The sequence below is a fragment of the Artemia sp. Qi Xiang Cuo genome, chromosome 9, assembly GCF_049724085.1.
Source record: "Artemia sp. Qi Xiang Cuo chromosome 9, ASM4972408v1, whole genome shotgun sequence".
Classification (NCBI taxonomy): domain Eukaryota; kingdom Metazoa; phylum Arthropoda; class Branchiopoda; order Anostraca; family Artemiidae; genus Artemia; species Artemia sp. Qi Xiang Cuo.
This window is the reverse complement of record NC_142802.1, coordinates 26,327,397-26,348,709: the sequence shown is the minus strand read 5'-3', so window position 1 is coordinate 26,348,709 and position 21,313 is coordinate 26,327,397. Positions and strand designations below refer to the sequence as shown.

Below are 21,313 nucleotides of genomic sequence, written 5' to 3'. Positions count from 1 at the left end.
AAATTAAATTAATGGAAACAGGTTTTTTCTACTGAAAGTAAGGAGAAACATTGAACCTTAAGCGAACATAAATTATTTGGTATATGAGGGGGACTGTACCCTCCTCAATACCACGCTTTTTACGCTAAAGTTCAACCTTTTGTCTTTGTCCAAATCCTTTAACAACGATTCCTGAAACACAAGGGCCGTATAAATTGAGGAGGGAGCAACCCCCCTCATATGCGGAATAATTTCTGTTCGTTTTAAGTTTCAATGTTTCCCCGTTTTATGTTTCTTAGATTTAGAGATTTATTTTCCTCCCTGGTAGTGTTATAAAGAAAATAAAAATAAGACTTTCGACATTTTTCAAATAATAACAGTAATTTCTTAAAGAAAAATTCTTTAGGAATGTAGTCAACATTTCATAGTCAAGTTTGAAAAACATACACTTTTGTAGAGAAATTCAATGGTATTCGGCACACCCGACACATCATATGAAGATAAATAATACTCCGCCATTACTATAGATCAGTTTACTTTATTACCCTGAGTTCTATTCAGTGATTATATCTATATTTATCTTGTAAGCTTTTAATTTTGCCAGCCAATTAGATTGGGCTCTACAGGAAACCGTCGCAATAAACGCAACAAATCTTCAGAACATACGTAATAGCTGTTCATCACAGAATCAGGGCCGTGAAAATAGATGGAAGGCTTACCTAGTGAAGGATGCCTAGATCAAAATTTTTTTCCGAGTAGTGTTTATTTCAACTACATAGAATTGTAGAATATTCATATACTACATAGAATACATGAATACATATATTTATATACTACATTCATATACATAGAATACATATATTTATATACTACATTCATATACTCATATACTCCTATCTCGAGAATTAGAAAAGAGACTGGAAAACAAATTGGACGAATGGATCTAGCGTAGCAGAATACAAATCCCGGCTTCTCAAAATATGCATTTCAACGTCTTTTGAATTACACATCTTAACGCCGCATAGTTAAGCGCCTGAATTATGCTTTCTATACAGCTCAAAGCGATGATATTAATGCAATTATTTACATTTTACCTATCAAACAGTTCGCGGTGATGAACAGTAAGTAAAGAGCGACTCGTAGTAATAGCAAGTACATAGAATATTTTCTACATTGAGTTAGAAAAGTGACACTCTACTCTGCACGTATAACGGTATCAAAAATTACTATCATATCTTTGTATGCATTGACAATTATTTTTTTCGCTCGATTTGGCTAAGACCTTTAAATGATTTTTTAATCTTTTTGTCCATTAAATTTGTTCTTAGTCTATGTTTGTAAGCCTACAAGATCCCTCGTACTCCAATTTCTAAATAACACAAACCGACTGAATCAATGAATGTAGCTGAATTCTAAAGTGATGCGCTTCTAATTTAGTTTTCAGTTTACTTTTCTTTTCGTTTATTCATAGTGTTTCATTTGTGTTTATTTTCTTTTTTTTTTGTGTCGTGTCAGTACGGTAGATGTGAAACACAGTTTCAGGCTCTATCACAAAAAATTACCTATCCAGTACTTATTTTCCATGACCTTTCGTCAAGCTTAGTAAAATGAGCAGCACGAGAAAAAAGCCAAGCTTTGAAAAGAATTGTCGCCAACTGACTGAATAAATACATCAGATAACTGAACAACAGTTTCTTCATCTTTCAGCAGGACGACACATTTTCCACCTCACCTGACATCTCAGAATTCAGATGTTACTTGGGAGTTTGTTGAACCGTAAGCTTCCCAGATTAGCAGTTCTAGTGTTCTGACATTGGTTTAAAATCAGAACAACAGTTCTAAGGAATACACTAGCCAAGATACTTCCACATATGCTAAAGTACTTTAAGGCTATTTGTGAGGGGTGAGTTCTTTATTTAACAATAAAAATCATAAACAAAAAACTACATGAACAAAATCTCCCCCATAAGGCTCCATGGCCGGGAAATAACAGGAGAAAAAAAAATACCAACACAAAAAAAAAAACATAAACACAATAAAAATATCTAAAAAAAATCCATTCGCCCACCTTAATAATCCCCAGAATGACAAGCTATGCAGGGAATAACACATGAATTTACCAACTCAAATAAATATCGAATTCAATCCAGAGACATCAACTCCAAGGGAAACCGGAAAAACTTAATTACTAGCTAGAAAATCTTTAACATAATTTTTGAACATACCAAACGAGTGGCAGCTTCGTGCAGACACAGGGAGCGTGTTCCGAATCCTGTTGCAAGTTGTCAGAGGGTTGAAGTCAGACCTCACTGATAGAGTATAAAGAAACTGTAAATTGCTGGAAGTGCGGAGATGATAAGTTGATTGATCAGAAACAAAAGATATATTATTACATAGAGCAGGAGGAAGATGGCTGTGCAGCTGTAAAAAGATGAAAGAAGAACAAGAAAGAAAATAGAGAGATTTCAAATGAAGCAAGGATTTAAGTGAAGATCGGTTAGTTCCCATAATAAGAGTCCTTGCTTTATCATAAAGTTTTGAAAGTGGCATCAGAGACGAGGGAAAATTTGACATCCAAATAACAGAACAATATGAAACATAAGACTGAACTAGGCTGTAGAGCAAGATTCTAAGAATCGACCCTGGAAATATATGTTTGAGCTTTCTAAGGATTCCAAGACTCCTGGAGACTTTCATTTTAATCGGGTCAATATGATGATTGAAGGAAAGATTTTCGTCAAGCAAGATGCCTAGGAATTGAACGTAACGATCCTTTGGTCTGCTTAGAGAACCTCTTGATACGTGTATTTCATTCAAGTCAGGGTAATTCTTTGAAACTCTGGAGAAATTGCGAAAAAATTATTTCCCGACATTTAAGGCAAGATAATTTACATCAAATCATTGGATAACTCCTTCAAAAAGGACATTTATCTTTGAACTAAGATCAGACTCAGTTCTACCAGCTGTGCTAAAAGTACTGTCATCAGCAAAAGCAATAAGTGCATTCGGTAAGGACGAACTCCTGTCACAACTAGTGACGGATGCTGGTTGACAATGACGACAGCAAATGGTAGGTTTTAAATTTTGAACCGCATTAATAAGGTCATTGACGTAGATTAAAAAGAGTATCGGCCCAATAACAGATCCTTGTGGAACTCCAAACTCTATTCCCGAAGGGTTAGAAAAGTGCGGATCAACTGAGGTGACTCAACCAGATGAATATGATAGAAACCAAGAATAAATATTCCCTTTATAACAATATGGGACAGTTTCCAAAGAAGAATCTAGTGAGTTAAGGAGTCGAATGCTTTTCATAAATCGAGAAAAAGAGCAGCAGGTATCAGACCAGAGTCAAGAACTGAATATAAATAATTCAAGAGAGTTGCGCATGCATGCTTAGTTGAGTTCTTCGCCGTAAAACCAAACTGAAAATCATGAAAAAAGTGTTTAGAATTAAGAAAATCAAGAAGCCGAGAAAGCATAGCTTTTTCAAATATTTTACTAAACACTGATAAAAGGGATATGGGACGATAATTTGCAGGATCATTACTTGATCCACCTTTAAAAAGAATAATAACGCTAGCACGCTTTAAAGCACTTGGGAAAACACCATTTTCAAAGGAAAGATTGATAAGTCTCGTTAGGGCAGAAATGATGACAGGAAGAATGAACTTTACAGCCGTAGTCGGAATACTGTCAGGGCCAGAAGATGAATAACCCCCCAAACCATTGACAATTCTGGCTATTTCAGCTTCAGAGGCAGGTTCCAATGCCATTGATTTAGGACAAGGTGGTCCAAGGTAAGACCTAAAGTCAGGTAGAGAAGAAGAAGGACTTACAGAAGAGATTGTAGTTTTGCCGATATTAGCAAAATAGGAAGTAAACGCATCTTGAACTTTTAGCTCACCCTTTACATTTTCGCCTTCCTTGACAACACTTGAAGGGGCAGAAGGAGGCAGAGAAGATGACCTGATAACAGAATTGATTATTTGCCATGTCTTCCTAATGTCTTTACCACACGCAGAGAATTTTCTGTAATAAAATAACGATTAGGCCTTTTGGCAAAGCGAATTGTAAACTCTTCTATAAGCTTTGAAAAGTTGAAGTCGAGAATCAGGAGAAGATGACCTTTTTATTTGATTTCCTTTTAGAGCAATGACATATTAAACCCTATTTATTTTGCCCTGGTCTATTACGATCAAACTTTTGACATAAATTTACCTTGCATGTAATAGAAGATTAATATCACAAACACCCTACTTACTAATTTTATAAAATTAAAACCAAAATAGAGATTATTTTGAAACCTTTATTCCGCAAAAAAAAAGATTTCTGCCCAAAATCTTCTTTTCTTTCAAGATTTCAAACATATGACAGATTCATTGGGTTACTATTAAAACTCCAAAAGTACTTTTGTTATCCCTTAATCAAGGGAAGTATATCTTCAAAAAAGTATTATATTTTTACTCTGATGAAAAAAAATCCCTACTCTGGCACTTTGTTGTCTAAACGTTGGCTATAACCTATTATATGTGGCACATTCTAAGGTAAAACAACGGAAAAATTAAATTCAAAATAGCCAGTTAAACTTTTTCTCTGCTTTCCCATTCCATACAAATAGAATATTTTCTAATCTAATCACAATCTAAACAATTTTTTTTTTTTCATCACGAATGCCTATTCATTAAAGCAAACCTTAACAGTTTACAAAGTTCTACAGAACCAAAAAAATTTAATTCCATCAGAGAAAACGCATGCGTGAAAGTGAAAGAAAGACAACGCTGGTAAAGAAGACAAATTTTCCATGACTAAAAGAAAAAGAAATTTTAATTAAAGTAGCATAAGACAAAAATTTCAAGCTTGCTAGAAAAAAAAATCAACGTTTCCCTGGTTTCACTAATTCATACAGCTGTGCCCAGTAAGACGTATGAATGTAGTTTCATATCCCCAAGGGACATGAATAATCCCGACGGAAAACCACTGACGCAGCTAACCTAAAGAAAAAAGATCAGAAAAAACGCCAACAGAGGACAGACCTGGATAAGAACTTTCATTTCAACATCCTCCTTGTTCTGGTCTGTTGTGCAAGCTGTTGTTCCAAACTTGGATTCATCCGCAAGGGATTCCACAGGTATTTCCGGGATGTTAATCAGTCCATCATAGGACTTCCTTTCCTCGTCCAACTTGTTGATAAGCAAGCGAAGCTTCTTTTCCAAGAAGCGAGAATCTGCACTCCCATTTAATCTGAAAACGTAGCACTGAATAAAAGTGTGAAATGCACAAAATGATCGAAAATAGCAGTTGCTCTTCTTTCCGGCATGCGTAAAAGATGAAAGCACCCAAGTTCCCAAGTTTAAAAAAAAGTTTAACGCAATTTAATTTTTTAAGCAAACATTAAAATACAGGGTGGGTTCGAAAATTCAATTATCATTAAGAATTGTCAAGCAGTTATATTACCTTCATCTTAGAAAACAAATAAAAGGCCACTAGTCCCCTGAAATGCTTATACTGCATAGCACATTCTTCCAGCATAGAAGCCATCTATAGGAAAAGTCATGTTTAAGTCTTATTCAGCAATCAGAAAGTGCGTATTTTTGTCTATTTCTCTTGAACTTTCGGGCACTCAAATCCGGAAATAAGCTTACCCATCAATGCAAATTTGAAGAAAAATCTTGAAGTTCAACACTGGATTATAAAAAAGTTTATCTTTCGCCCAAATTCCAAGATCAGTCATTTTCACTTACAATAGTGTTTTGGTTGTAAGAACGTCTCATGGGTTAAGCTACTTCTATGAACGGCAAGCTACGTACAAAATGATGGTGAGAAATTCTACCAGTCAGTGTAAGAAAAGAAATATCCCTATGGACATAATTAAAAGCAACCGACTTCATTATTTCAGAGAATCCCGTCATCCCTGTTGAAACATTTTCTCAATCCCTCCAGCTCTAAAGAGTTCTTAAAGTGTAGTAAAAATAAAAACAAGGGTAAAAGGCTGAGCTGTAAGTAAAGAAGCTGTAACGAACTACACGGGACTCTGCGAATATTAGCTCATTCAAATTTAGTACTTTTAGTACTAAAAGTACTTTTTAAACGTGACACATAATAATAACATACATGTCATGACCATGTAATGCAAAAAAAGATGATGTTAGTAGCTGTTTCATATTGAGTTCATCAGGGTTGTGTTCTATACCTATTTATACAGATCCTTTTGATGGATTAAATAATAATAATAAAAAAAAAAATTCGACTAAAAGTAAGGAGGAAGATTAAAACTCGAAACGAACAGAAATTATTCGGTGCATGAAGGAGTTTCCCCTCCTCAATATATATATATATATATATATATATATATATATATATATATATATATATATATATATATATATATATATATATATATATACAATCATCAGTATTGATTTCATATGAAAGTAATTTCAAAAAAGAAAGAAAAGAAGAGACAGACGAATGCTTGAATCACGAGTTCAACAGGGCTGTGTTCTATACCTATTTATACAGATCCTTTTCATTGATTAAATTAAAAAAAAACAAGTTTTTTTTCGACTGAAAGTAAGGAGGAAGATTAAAACTCGAAATGAACATAAATTATTCCGTGCATGAAGGAGTTCCCCCTCCTCAATACCTTTCATAGATATACATATATATACATACATATATATATATATATATACATATATATATATATATATACAATCATCAGTATTGATTTCATATGAAAGTAATTTCAAAAAAAGAAAGAAAAGAAGAGACAGACGAATGCTTGAATCACGAGTTCAACAGGGCTGTGTTCTATACCTATTTATACAGATCCTTTTCATTGATTAAATTAAAAAAAAACAAGTTTTTTTTCGACTGAAAGTAAGGAGGAAGATTAAAACTCGAAATGAACATAAATTATTCCGTGCATGAAGGAGTTCCCCCTCCTCAATACCTTTCATAGATATACATATATATACATACATATATATATATATATATATATATATATATATATATATATATATATATATATATACAATCATCAGTATTGATTTCATATGAAAGTAATTTCAAAAAAAGAAAGAAAAGAAGAGACAGACGAATGCTTGAATCACGAGTTCAACAGGGCTGTGTTCTATACCTATTTATACAGATCCTTTTCATTGATTAAATTAAAAAAAAACAAGTTTTTTTTCGACTGAAAGTAAGGAGGAAGATTAAAACTCGAAATGAACATAAATTATTCCGTGCATGAAGGAGTTCCCCTCCTCAATACCTTTCATAGATATACATATATATACATACATATATATATATATATACATATATATATATATATATATACAATCATCAGTATTGATTTCATATGAAAGTAATTTCAAAAAAAGAAAGAAAAGAAGAGACAGACGAATGCTTGAATCACGAGTTCAACAGGGCTGTGTTCTATACCTATTTATACAGATCCTTTTCATTGATTAAATTAAAAAAAAAACAAGTTTTTTTTTCGACTGAAAGTAAGGAGGAAGATTAAAACTCGAAATGAACATAAATTATTCCGTGCATGAAGGAGTTCCCCCTCCTCAATACCTTTCATAGATATACATATATATACATACATATATATATATATATATATATATATATATATATATATATATATATAAAGTCATCAGTATTGATCTGATGTGAAAGTAATTTCACAAAAAGAAAGATGCAAAAAGGAAAGAAAGGAAGAGACAGACGAATGCGATAAAGCGAGAGAGAGAGAGAGAGAGAGAGAGAGAGAGAGAGAGAGAGAGAGAGAGAGAGAGAGAGAGAGAGAGAGAGAGAGAGAGAGAGAGAGAGAGAGAGAGAGAGAGAGAGTAAAATAAATAGAAAAGGAAAAAGTTAATGAGGCAGAGTGATGGTTATATACAAAATAAACTTGCCTGGAAAATAGTTCCTTGGCATCTGGCTTTGAATCTGAAGAACCTTCTGAGCTACAACTTTGGATTGAGTTGGATCGGCAGTTGAGACAACTCTGGATTCCCTCTGAAGCACCCTTAAAATTAAAATACAAAATAATAAATTATTTTAAAATAAAATAATAAAATGGTTCAAAAGTGGCTAAAACCAAACCACCTGAAGTCGACAAAGCTGTGTACGATCCTTTTCAGCCCCAATCTATTTATAAGCTCACTTTTTACTGACTGCTTTAAAAATTCTGCTCTTTCCAATTTTTCTTATAGCCTGCACAATTCTTTTTTTTTTATAACTATTATAATTTTACCATTATAATTTTTCTAATTTTAAAGTTCCATTATATTTTTTCTTATAACCATTCAAAGACCTCATACCTTTCATTGGTGTCAGATGAATGACCAACATGCAAATTACCAAATCACAACCAGAATCAAGCTAATATATGTATAATTCACTCTTGTCGGTCGCTTTATGCAGGCCTTTAATTTATCAGTTCCTGAAATCGCTAGATACATTCCTTTGATCAATAACCCTAGTTATAAAATCAATGCCTTATTTCTAAGATATTAAAGAAAAACCATGTTTAATAGATTCACAAATGGACGCTTAGAGGAATACTACATCTAGTAAAATACATTTACTTTCAAGCTTATATTCTCTAGATTTAGAATAAAAATTAACAGATTCTTTGAGTACATTCATAAAGAAAATCCAGTAACAATTAGATTTTGAACAAAAGAGTCAATGTGCAAATGATATTGTCCACCAAATAGTCCAAAGCTGACAAAAAGTTATGAAGAGATTTTACCTGCACACTGAGAAATATATAAATGGAGTGTCTCCACCCTTTTCCTCGATACCAAGATTATTCCAAAAACACCATAGAAAATTAGCCTCCAAACTCTTTGATGTCAGTTTAGACCCTCCCATTCTTTCATAGAAACCTATTCCTTCAAGGTGTTCAAATAACAACATACTGACATAACTGAGTTTTAGAATTGGTCTATTTAAAGATAAATGTATCCAAACCAGAAGTAAGGGGGTTGAAAAGGACAATCTCCATTCAGATAAGGAAACACGGCACCATAAAACTGAAATATTTTCGCCTGAAAATAGAATCTATTCTGATTTATTATATCCTTCCTTAAGAATAATTTCCTGACATCCTAAAACCCTTTAAATGTCAGACCTGTATACTCCTCCAAAAATGTGTTTACTTAAAACATCAAAGCATTTTTTTATGCTTGTATGTTTGGTAGTAAAGTAATGGGTCTGATGTCCTTTGTCATTTAGTAGATTCCTAGCCTAGTTTATAAGATATGCAAAAGTACTTTTACAAAAAAAGTTATACGTAGCTCATCTGTATATTTTAGTCTTAAGATGCTAGGTTGTGGAGGAAATGATCAAGCGTACTTAGCACTATCTGATAACAAAAACGAACATCTAAGATTTTTTCAGGCTTCCCTGATCTAGATAACAAGACTGACAGCAATCATCATGGATGTGAAAGGTGTAAAAAATATTGTAATAACTAACCTTAGAAACTTCCTCTGTCCCTGAACATTTGTAATAAGGAGCCTCAAAACGCACTATTCCAGAACTTGACCCCCCCTTTTTCCTCCCAAGGTTTTGACCTGTGCGCACGCATGGTATATAATATATTGATAAGGGATAAGGGACACTTAAGCTAAATGAAGCCGAGATTACATGGCATATAGCTTTATTATGTCATAGAAGTTATCATCGAACTCAAGGGTTTACAATACAGGAAACAACACCCACCTCACAGAAGGTAGTTTTTCTTAATGGACGATAAGGAGATTAAAAAAGAGAAAAACTAATTAAACTAAAAACTAATTAAACTAATTAAACTAAAAACTAATTAAACTAAAAACTAATTAAACTAAAAACTAATTAAACTAAAAACTAATTAAACTAAAAACTAATTAAACTAAAAACTAATTAAACTAAAAACTAATTAAACTAAAAACTAATTAAACTAAAAACTAATTAAACTAAAAACTAATTAAACTAAAAACTAATTAAACTAAAAACTAATTAAACTAAAAACTAATTAAACTAAAAACTAATTAAACTGAAAGCCAACATCAAAGTTACTATTGAACTCGTTGAAAAAGCCGTCCATTCCTGGAGAGCAAAAGAGTAATGCTATTAAAACAGAAACCTACCAGCAAAGAAGAGCTTGCCAGGGTGTTTTTCATGTCGAGTAATTTCACCAAATATTCATAAGCATCACATAATTTATGAGAAGCATCAATTACTAGCTGCTGAGTCCCAACAGCACTTTCATATTTGAGAAGCAAAGTGAAAAATTTCTCGCACTGTGTTCTTGATTCTTCCAAATTCTGATACAAGACATCATTTAAAGCACTCACATTCTTCTGACTAGATTTAAGGCGCTCTATCTCAAGCTCAAGTGATTTCTGTACAGCAGTTTTTGTGGCAGATGCACGCGGTGGCGGTGGAGGTTTGTTCTCCCGAGGAACAACTTTAGACACATGAGCTTGTCTTATAAGTACATCTTCCATTAAAGGACCTTCGTGACGATTTGTAACAGACTGAGATATAAGAGAACGATCTAAAAAGGAAGTTAGTAGTTACATTCAAGATCTGACACCTTGAAAACGAATAAGAACACCTTGAAAACAAAAATGGTTCTATGAAACGAAAAAGCATAAAAATTACATTAACAGTTCACCTGTACTAAACAAGAGACAAAAAAAAAAAAAAAAAAAAAAAAAAAAAAAAAAAAAAACTGAAAATGATAAATTACAAAAGAAAAGGAAAAATCTCAATCAAAGACAAATTAAATGAATGAACTAATATATATATATATATATATATATATATATATATATATATATATATATATTATATATATATATATATATATATATATATATATTACGTTTCATAGAATTCCTCCTCCATACAAGAACTTATGAATTGTAAATAATTTCTATTTCTGTTCTTCTGGCATGGAGTTGCAATTGTATATATATTGGTATCGTTTTATCGTTAATTTTTTTTTTATTTAACATTTTCCCTTTTCTATTTTAGTTGTTATGCTCTAGATTATTTCTTTATCTACATTGAGGATGCATTGATACCGGCAAAATTTTGATCTAATCTTCACCATTTTCCTCCTACTGACCATAGACCCGTTCATGTTGTCAAGATTTTCTTCTTTGTTTTGTTATGGCAGGTCATTTCAGCTTTAGATCTTTTATGATTTAAAGACACCAAGAACAGTCTCACATAGTGTGTACACAATCAGAGATTTTGTTCAATAAGATGGTTAACTGAAAAAAAAAATAAAAAAAATTATCAACCATCTAGCGTCGCTTCCCTACACTAGATTGAGATAATAGCAGACTAATTATAATAGCAAACAAAAATGAAAAAATAAACTTAAAATATCGGTAAACAGTCGTTTTATAATCCTCATTTAATCTTTTTTCAATTAAAAAAAATATTTTGGAAATATTTGTGGCTGAATTTTGTAAGCCATGCATATTTGATGTCTGTTGTTAGAGACAAACGCAAAAATTAGGTACCAAGTTAGCTTATGTTATAGCACAAAAGTAGAAAACATTTTCAAAAGAATGCATTCAGTTCTCTGAGTTTTCATTTCTTTATAAAAGCGCATTAAACCAAAACTGATACTTGACATTTGAATATCTCATTGCAAAGCTGTTTTCATTAGCAACATATCTTTATTAACAGCACTGACAAATAGTTCAGCAGAGTACCACTGGTCTGTTGGTTCTCTTCTTTTTTTACATTGAGACATAGGGACATGCAAACCCTATTATTCCTATCCATCACCTGTGCTAGACAGAAGAAATTTTATAGTTCTAACTGTGTTCATCAATTAGTATACAACGAATTACTTAATAAGTCTACGCCACAATTTTATTAGTTGATTCATGAATGTTATTTTATTGATTAGGAATTTTATTTTACTAATCAGTTTACTAAGGCTTAAATCTGCCTGTCACAAGGAACTCAAGGAGTGCCAGACGAGACAAGAAACTAATATAAGAAACTACGACTTCCAGACAAAAAACTAATATAGGTTCACGCTGCTCTGCTAGCCTTAGGTAACATTGGGCTTGAGTTTTATACAACATAGCGCATATTTCAGACCCCCTCTAGATAAAAATATCATCTTCAGGAATGCTAGTGACGAAAGGAAGATTCGGACATTTCATACTGCCGAAAAAAATGATCGTAGGGGAGACTGCCTTTGTTGTGCAGTCATACTTAGTACCATCTGTGCCCCAAAATCTAATATATAAGGGTGCGGAGGTGGTAGTCAAGACAAAGTTCATTTTTGGCCACACTTTTTCAATTTAAAAAGCCCACAAATAAAAAAGTTTATTACAACTACAGTTAATTCTACTCAGTGAATTTGAACCCCCCCCCCCCTACACCAGAGTCACTTTTTCATGAGCATACAAATGGCAAACAAAGGTCTTTAAAATTTCATAGCCCAAGTTTTTGACAATGAGTACCACTGGTCTGTTGGTTCTCTTCTTTTTTTACATTGAGACATAGGGACATGCAAACCCTATTATTCCTATCCATCACCTGTGCTAGACAGAAGAAATTTTATAGTTCTAACTGTGTTCATCAATTAGTATACAACGAATTACTTAATAAGTCTACGCCACAATTTTATTAGTTGATTCATGAATGTTATTTTATTGATTAGGAATTTTATTTTACTAATCAGTTTACTAAGGCTTAAATCTGCCTGTCACAAGGAACTCAAGGAGTGCCAGACGAGACAAGAAACTAATATAAGAAACTACGACTTCCAGACAAAAAACTAATATAGGTTCACGCTGCTCTGCTAGCCTTAGGTAACATTGGGCTTGAGTTTTATACAACATAGCGCATATTTCAGACCCCCTCTAGATAAAAATATCATCTTCAGGAATGCTAGTGACGAAAGGAAGATTCGGACATTTCATACTGCCGAAAAAAATGATCGTAGGGGAGACTGCCTTTGTTGTGCAGTCATACTTAGTACCATCTGTGCCCCAAAATCTAATATATAAGGGTGCGGAGGTGGTAGTCAAGACAAAGTTCATTTTTGGCCACACTTTTTCAATTTAAAAAGCCCACAAATAAAAAAGTTTATTACAACTACAGTTAATTCTACTCAGTGAATTTGAACCCCCCCCCCCTACACCAGAGTCACTTTTTCATGAGCATACAAATGGCAAACAAAGGTCTTTAAAATTTCATAGCCCAAGTTTTTGACAATGAAGGACTATCTTGCGCATAATATGCTGGCACCAATAGTAATCAAGAGTATTGACGCTTGGGGAGAGGGCAAATCCTGATTCTTGTTTGGACGGAAGACGGAGAACTCTCATATGATAAAATTTTTGGGGAAGGAAAAGTTATGAACCAGAAAAATACAGGTTTTTCCTAAAAAAAAAAAAAAAAAAAAAAAAAAAAAAAAAAAAAAAAAAAAAAACCTCTACAGATGTCTTGTATAGAGTTTCAATAGGTATTTTTGGTACCAGTCCTACAAGTCAGCACCTAACAAGCCAGTTTATCGTATCCTTGCTACCACAAAGATAAAAACTCGTTCCAGGTTGTTAAATGGCTGTCAGTGTATTTATGTAATTTATGTATCTAGTCTTTTGCATAGCCTATACAGAAAGCCTATTTAAGGTCAAAGGTGTAGAAAGAAATATTTTCTCACTTTCTCGAGACAAAAAACGGCTTTTACAGCTGTAAATGATTGCCAACCTCTGCCACAGTCATATCGAGTACTCTATTTCGTATTCTGTACCCTATATTATGTAATTTTGCATTTGAGTGCCACAAGCGTTTAAGGATATTTCCCAAGTAATGATACTTGGCCACTATCCCACTTTACATGATATAGAAGTGCCAATTTACCCCTTTCGAATATATACTAATTATAGCACAGCATTAACAAGTAAAACTAAACTACCTGAACATTTTTTAGAAACTTCTGCTTTTTTCGTCGCCAAAGAATTATCAGGAGATTCATCATCATCTTCTTCTTCTTCCTCGATTATTAAGTTATCTCGATCTCTCAAACTTGCAGATTTTTTATGAACTTCAGCCAATATAGAATGCAGTTCAGTGATTCTTTCTTCATAATGCATTGCCTGTGACTCCAAACTGTCTTCAAGCTGACTAGTAGTTTTTGCATTTTCATTTTCAGTCATGATCAGAATTTCATTGAGTCGTCGAATTTCCATATCTGATTGTCTTAGCTTACTTTGCAACAGCTGGACTTCATTGCGGAGGGATACCAAAGCTGCCATATGAAGCTAAAAATATATATTTATACATTTGAGCATATATTTTTAAATTAGGCTGATATTGACATTGTATTAAATTAAAATTTTCCAACTCTAATTCAACATTATTCCGTTTAAAATAAATTGGAGCAAAACACAACAAAAATGCTAATGACAATACTTAAAGTGTGTCTAGAATAAAAAAGGCATAAAAAGTATAAAAGCAGATATAAAGATAGAGCAAGATAGTGAGAAAGGGAGAGAGAAAGAGAGAGAAAAGGAGAGTGTGCGTGGAAGAGACAGAGAGAGAGAGGAAGAGAGAGAAGAATGGAATTTCGACACAAACATTATGTTACTAATGGTTGTTTTTTACGAAACATAATATTTGCCATTAGATTATGACTTCTACAATGAGCTGTGAAAATACAATCAAATTCATAAAAGAATATATACTTAAGTGCTGTGTATTCTACGTGCGACTTAAGTTTAATCTTTCAACTTTCATTGAAGTCGAATAGCAATACATAATACTTACATATATATATATATATATATATATATATATATATATATATATATATATATATATATATATATATATATATATATATATATATATATATATATATATATATATATATATATATATATATATATATATATATATATATATATATATATATATATATATATATATATATATATATATATATATATATATATATATATGTATAAATATATAAATATATATATATATATATATATATATATATATATATATATATATATATATATATATATATATATATATATATATATATATATATTTAAATATATATATATATATATATATATATATATATATATATATATATATATATATATTTTTTTTTATATATATATATATATATATATATATATATATATATATATATATATATATATATATATATATATATATATATATATATATATATATATATATATATATATATATATATATATATATATATATATATATATATATATATATATATATATATATATATATATATATATATATATATATATATATATATATATATATATATATATATATATATATATATATATATATATATATATATATATATATATATATATATATATATATATATATATATATATATATATATATATATATATATATATATATATAATATATTTTTCTTTCTTTTACAAGCTTTTCACACTAGTGAAAGAGAAAAAGTGAAAATTTCGCATGCTTCGCAAGGGAATTTCCATCAGTTTTGATCAGAACCAAGCATAATAAGACTGGAAACAGAAGACGACTTCGAAGCAAAAATCACCGACCACATGTTCTCTTTAACCTCCCAAGTGCAGATTGAGTCTCATTATCTCTCTTTTTCTACATTATGATCACTGGCTTAATTTTTTTGTTATTTAAGTCGCACGATCAAAATACATGGGAGGATCTTTCCATGGAGAAAGTTTTCATGGGGAAAAGGACATTGCTATGAAGGCGCGCCGGATTTCCCAGCATTATTTAAAAAAACAATCAGAAATTAAATTAAAAAGAAACATTTTTTTCAACTGAAAGTAAGGAGCAACATCAAAACTTAAAACGAACAGAAATTATATGTATATTATTTGGTTCGCCCCCTTGTCTTTACCTCGGTCTTCACGCTAAAGTTTTTTTTTTGTACTTTCATCAGAGCTATTTTTTCTAATTAATAGCCTTTGTGATTAAGGGTTCAATCATAAAGAATTGGAACAAAATTTGAACTTTAGCGTTAAAAGGGAGGTATGGACTAGGGGGCGAACCTCCTAATAAAAAAATACGAATATAGAAGTTCGTTACGTAAGTTACTTCAGATCAAAATTTCGAGAAAGCCATTTAGCCAAAAAAAAGTAAAACTTACCTACAAATTTCGTTTTAATTATTCTTGTACGATGAGCCAAGATCAAAACCTGCATTAATTCAAAAACGTTCAGAAATTAAATAAAAAAAAGTTTTTTTTAACTGAAAGTAAGGAGCGACGTTAAAACTTAAAACAGAAATTATTCCGTAACGCCTCGCTTTCCCCTCCTTAACGCCTCGCTCTTTAGAGCTAAAGTTTGACTCTGTCTCAAAACTTTAGGGGACACCCCCTTTCATATACGGAATAATTTCTGTTCGTTTTAAGTTTTAATGTCGCTCCTCACTTTCAGTTAAAAAAAACTTGTTTTTTTTTTTACTTAATAAGAGAAATAATACAAGTCATGCACCGACTCCGCAATAAAGAAAATTAATATTTTGCTTGTTCTTTAGATAAGGACGGCATTTAAAGACAGTGAGTGGAGGCGAGAAGCTATGTCCCAATCAAGAAAGACCGTATTCAGGAGCGAAAATGAGGATTATGGATTGAGTCACTCCCTCCTTCCCCACAATGTGAAAACACAAATACATACCTCTATGTTATCTAGTGGCTAAAATTGTACCCATAATTGACCCAACCCGGGAATCAATGTTCTAGCATTTCTTTCCAAGCTCGATTTAACGGGCCACACCTTCTTTCTATTAGACCACAATTTTTCCATTGTATTCTCGGACTTTTGTTTAAACAGAGAAAAGCTTTTCCTCCATCGCCTAGCTTAAATGGTCAATATCCTTACTTTTTACTTCCAGAATTCCTGAAGATGGAAAGTATGTTACTCGCTCATCCTAACCTTTTTAATGGAATCAATCGTCACACAAAAGCAATAAAGTCATAGACAATAAATTATGATTTTATTGGCTAATGGAGACTTACAACAATATATATCTTGAAAAACAGGAATAATCTAGGATTTAATTTTTAATGAAACAGACCTCCATACGCAATTACGCAACGTTTGATAGTAGCAGGCCCCCAACTAAAAAAAATAAAAAAATAAAAGAAATGTGGGTAAAAAATTAGCAAATAGTAACCTGACACTAGACAGCCTAAGAAGGTGTAGCTGTCTGATGAAGACATGACATAATTGTCTTTGGGAATCAACATAACGGCAATATTAACGGACGAACAGCGTTGTCAAATTTAAATAAATAGTTTTCCTTATTTGTTTTCATAGTTCAACATTATTCACTGACGAAAAAGTGGTACTACCCTAAAAAGTTCAAAACTTTGTTCATAAAGAAGAATCTTAGAGAATCGAGGTTTTTAGGCATCACTAGACTTAAAAGAGGTCTAGGGAACAAAAGATTTTTATTTTGATTACCTTGGTAGTTTAAAGTTTAAGATCGAACGACTATCATATATAAAATTACCTTGTTTGCAAAATTTAGTAGGACATCACAGTCTGTATGTTGTTCCTCATCTTTTGTTTTTGTGTAGCGCTCAGGACTACAATCTCTTGCTCCACTGTCGATCTCTCCACTACAATATGAATGAGAATTGGTACCTAATAGTGAAAAAAAAAACAACAACTGTGTATTCAGCTAAATTTAGAATCATAAAAAACTATCAGTTTCATTTTAAGTTTAATTGAAGCAAAACTGGTCTGTAAATTTTACTATTAATTTGAAGAATAAAAACATAGCAACATTAAAGTATAGCTTATCGAAGAATGCAACGGAAATACAAGTCGTTGTTATCAAAGCCGTACCCAGAGGTGGGGGGGTTGACCCTCCCCCGAAATGTTTGTCTGACTTGTAAAACACGTAATAAAAATGGATATAAACAAATTTTGAATGCGTTTTTTGAGCTTTTTTTTGTGTGTAACCCCCCCCCCCAATTTTTTTTTTTTTTTAGTAAAACACCCTCCGAAAAAAAAAATCCTGGGTACGGCCTTCGTTGTTACCGAAAAAAAAAACAGTTATTTTAGTCACACATAAAGTATTTTATCAACAAAATGCATAGAGCAGTGAACAGTAAAAAGGCATTTCCTAAAAGATGCCACATAACGATTATAGTCTCAGGTTTGCAAAACGTCGAAGTTTCAGGAGGATTATTTGTCAACAATGAGAATATTTAGCATAATTTTCGGCTCGTTTCAGTATTCTGCTGCCCACTTCCGGCGCGCAGATATGATTACACACAAATAAATTCAGTCTCAATTTTTATAAAGACGTGAGCTTCTAGATAGACGTGTTTCTATTACTTCTAAGGGACTAGCTCAGCTTTTAAATCGTTAAAAATAGTCACTAACCCAGTCTGATCTATACTCCAACGTTGCTTATTCTTTTGGTTAATTTTCTAAAAGGTTTAACACACGTCTTTTGTGAGAAGTTTGGTCTTCTCTATAGCGCGGAGAAGACTTTAGCTCTTTTATCCCCATTTTCAATCTTGATCTCTTAGTACTTAATTTGTATTCAACAAATGCTCAAACATAGCAAATTATTACAAAAATTTGGACATTTTTATTCAATTGACGTCGAAAAAGAAAGGATGACACTGACCCAACAAAGGTTAGTAATCACTCAAAAGAAAAATCAAACACTCAACATCACTCACGAGAAAAATTGAAAAAAAAGAAAGAAAACCGTTACAGATTAAATTGCTCTAGATCAAAGAAAATACATTAACAATTTGAAACACCCCAAATCTAAGTATGGGAACCTTCAAAATTTTAGTGGGTCATTCAATTTTTCAATTTCAATTTATAACTGGGATTTATTTTACAATATACATAAAAAACAAACAAACAAAATACCCCCAGAAGCAAGCTTGTGCGGGGGTAATCCCTTCTAGACGCATAAAAAATCATAATAACAAAATAACATCCAAAATAATAACTCTTTCCAGTTAATATGAATACAAATACAAGTTCTGCCCACCAACTAAAAAAATAATACTAACATACTATACATATACACTTGACCCTAATAAAGTACCCCCCCCCCCCCCTTTTTAGCCAATTCATTAAAAATAATAAATTACTAAACAATACGATCTCAATAAACTACGGAACAGCAGCAGGTCATCCACACATTTAAGTTCCACTGGTAAACTATTCCAAGCACTCGGACCGGCATGACGGATAGAAAAAAATGATCTTGTCGCTTGCGGAATCATTGAAAGGCATCATTTTCTCTATTACACCAATAGAACGACGCAACACAACAAGATTTTCATTTGACCACACAGGACGACTTCCTTTGAAAAAATAATGATATAGTGACCAAAACTTTTTTTTATTTTGACCCCTCTCTTATCCCCTAATGAAACAACCTGGTTGCAACTATGCCAGAAGAAATAATTCATCCTCACCAAAAGTTGAGTATCCTTGAGATTCAGCATCTGAGCAGTGGGGCTGCTGAAATGGCAGAGATTGCATGTTACTGCTCTTTTCTGGCATACAATCGTCTGAACGATTAAAGACCTGAACTTGCTCGATGTCTCCACGCACAGATATCAAACATTGAACAAACTGGTCGTAAGAGATTCTTCCGTCTTTGGTTCCACCCATTTCATCCAAAATTTGATTAACATCAACAACCTCTTCAAGGCCCATGTCATCAAGAACCTTAAGTAAGTCTGTGCTAAAATGAAAAAGAAAATTAATAACAGAAAGTGAGAAACCTTATTTATCTTTTAGATCACCTTTTCAAAATATACAACTAATCAAAGAAACTGGTGTTAAACAGCCGTTTCTTCCGAAATTGTTTTGTCAGATTTAGCGTTTGTTTCCAGATGAAGAGCCAATTGCGTTAATTGATGGCGAAGGTCGAAGTTTAAGGAGAGGGGATGAATTAAGAGTACCAACAGAAATTTCCTCGGAATGGGAGGAGGGGTAAAAACTGAGTAATGTTATTTTTCTTTGTCAAAAAGAGTCGTTTCATTAGAAGGAGGTGATCAATGCAAGGGGAAAAGATGGTGATCATATTAGCATGGGGGAGGGTCAGGACTAAAAATAGAGGGACATTGTTGGTACAACTGCTCCTAATAACCCAAATCAGAATAGAATTATTACAGCTCTTAATACGTGATAAACCTCTGTTAATAAAAAGTTGACCAAAGATGATGCATTTGATGTCTAGAGATTGACCCAAGGACCACGCATTTCATTTTTTTTTTATTATCTGATCTATATAAGCTAGCCCCTAGACCTTGCTATCATTGTGTAAGAGTAATTAAGGTTCTATTACCGGTATCTTTCTCAGTTTATGGTTATTTAACTGAGGGTGAGATAACAATGGTCGAAGTAAGTGTCTTTTGCCTCCTTAGATTTTTTCAAAGGTGCATTTATATTTTTGTAATTAACAACGTAGTGATCGATTCCAGGGTTTTATTTCCCTTGACTGGCAGACGGAAGATCTGACGGTTCAAATAACGAAGGAAGGGACTCCAAAATCCGCAGTTCCTAAAGTAACCGTTCATCAGAAATTGAAACAATCGCGGCAACTGAACATAAATCAATTGATAAACTAAGATATCCTGTAACTACAGTTTTCACGCCACTATCTTGTAGTGTCTGATGGTTCAACCATGCGAATAGGATTCGTAACTCTGAACAGCCCTCCATAACAGCCAGAGCTTGGGGTCTCCAGTGTCTGTAGTATAATGCTGAACTTTCTTTAAATTTTTTGGTATTTTCATTGACAAAAAAATCCCTCCCCATAGATTTTGAATCCTCAAATCGACCAAAAAATGAGCAGAAAGACCCCATTGGAATATGATAGACTTTTTTTTTTTTTTACAAAGAAGCAGTGCACCACACACACCGCCAGACAAATAGAAGGACTTAAAAAAAATGGCCATGGTTAGGGGTTTCTTTGGCTGATAATAAGTGTTTCCATGGTGGAGGGGAGGGGGGAGGTCCTTTCATTTACAGGAATAGTGAAAACGCTCTCCCATTGTAGCTACTGGTCAAACGAAACTTGTTACCCAGTAATAGCTAATGCTAAGTCACGTGATAGATTTGAACTGATAAATAGGTATTTGCAAATCAATTACAATGTATTTCAGAAGCCTCAAGGAGATCCTGATTACAACAAGATTCATAAAATTTGTCTCTTGATAGAGAAGGTCTAAGTTACCTTCATTAAGATACACCCAGAATACAGCAGAGAATATTAGTGAAGCAGTACAACC

The 21,313-nt window shown here is 32.5% G+C and overlaps 1 protein-coding gene across 1 annotated transcript in view; it reads right to left on the bottom strand.

Annotated features, from left to right (window-relative positions):
• The window catches only part of LOC148948497 (uncharacterized), a 76,025-nt gene that overhangs the window by 15,865 nt on the left and 38,847 nt on the right, over nucleotides 1-21,313 (bottom strand). Inside the window, exons 3-8 of the mRNA XM_089094945.1 lie at nucleotides 19,490-19,761; nucleotides 17,548-17,681; nucleotides 13,943-14,288; nucleotides 10,134-10,543; nucleotides 7,911-8,023; nucleotides 5,016-5,223 (exon numbers count right to left, since the gene is read on the bottom strand). Of these exons, the coding sequence (XP_088951071.1) occupies nucleotides 5,016-5,223; nucleotides 7,911-8,023; nucleotides 10,134-10,543; nucleotides 13,943-14,288; nucleotides 17,548-17,681; nucleotides 19,490-19,761 (1,483 nt within the window). The remainder of the gene's footprint in view (nucleotides 1-5,015; nucleotides 5,224-7,910; nucleotides 8,024-10,133; nucleotides 10,544-13,942; nucleotides 14,289-17,547; nucleotides 17,682-19,489; nucleotides 19,762-21,313) is intronic.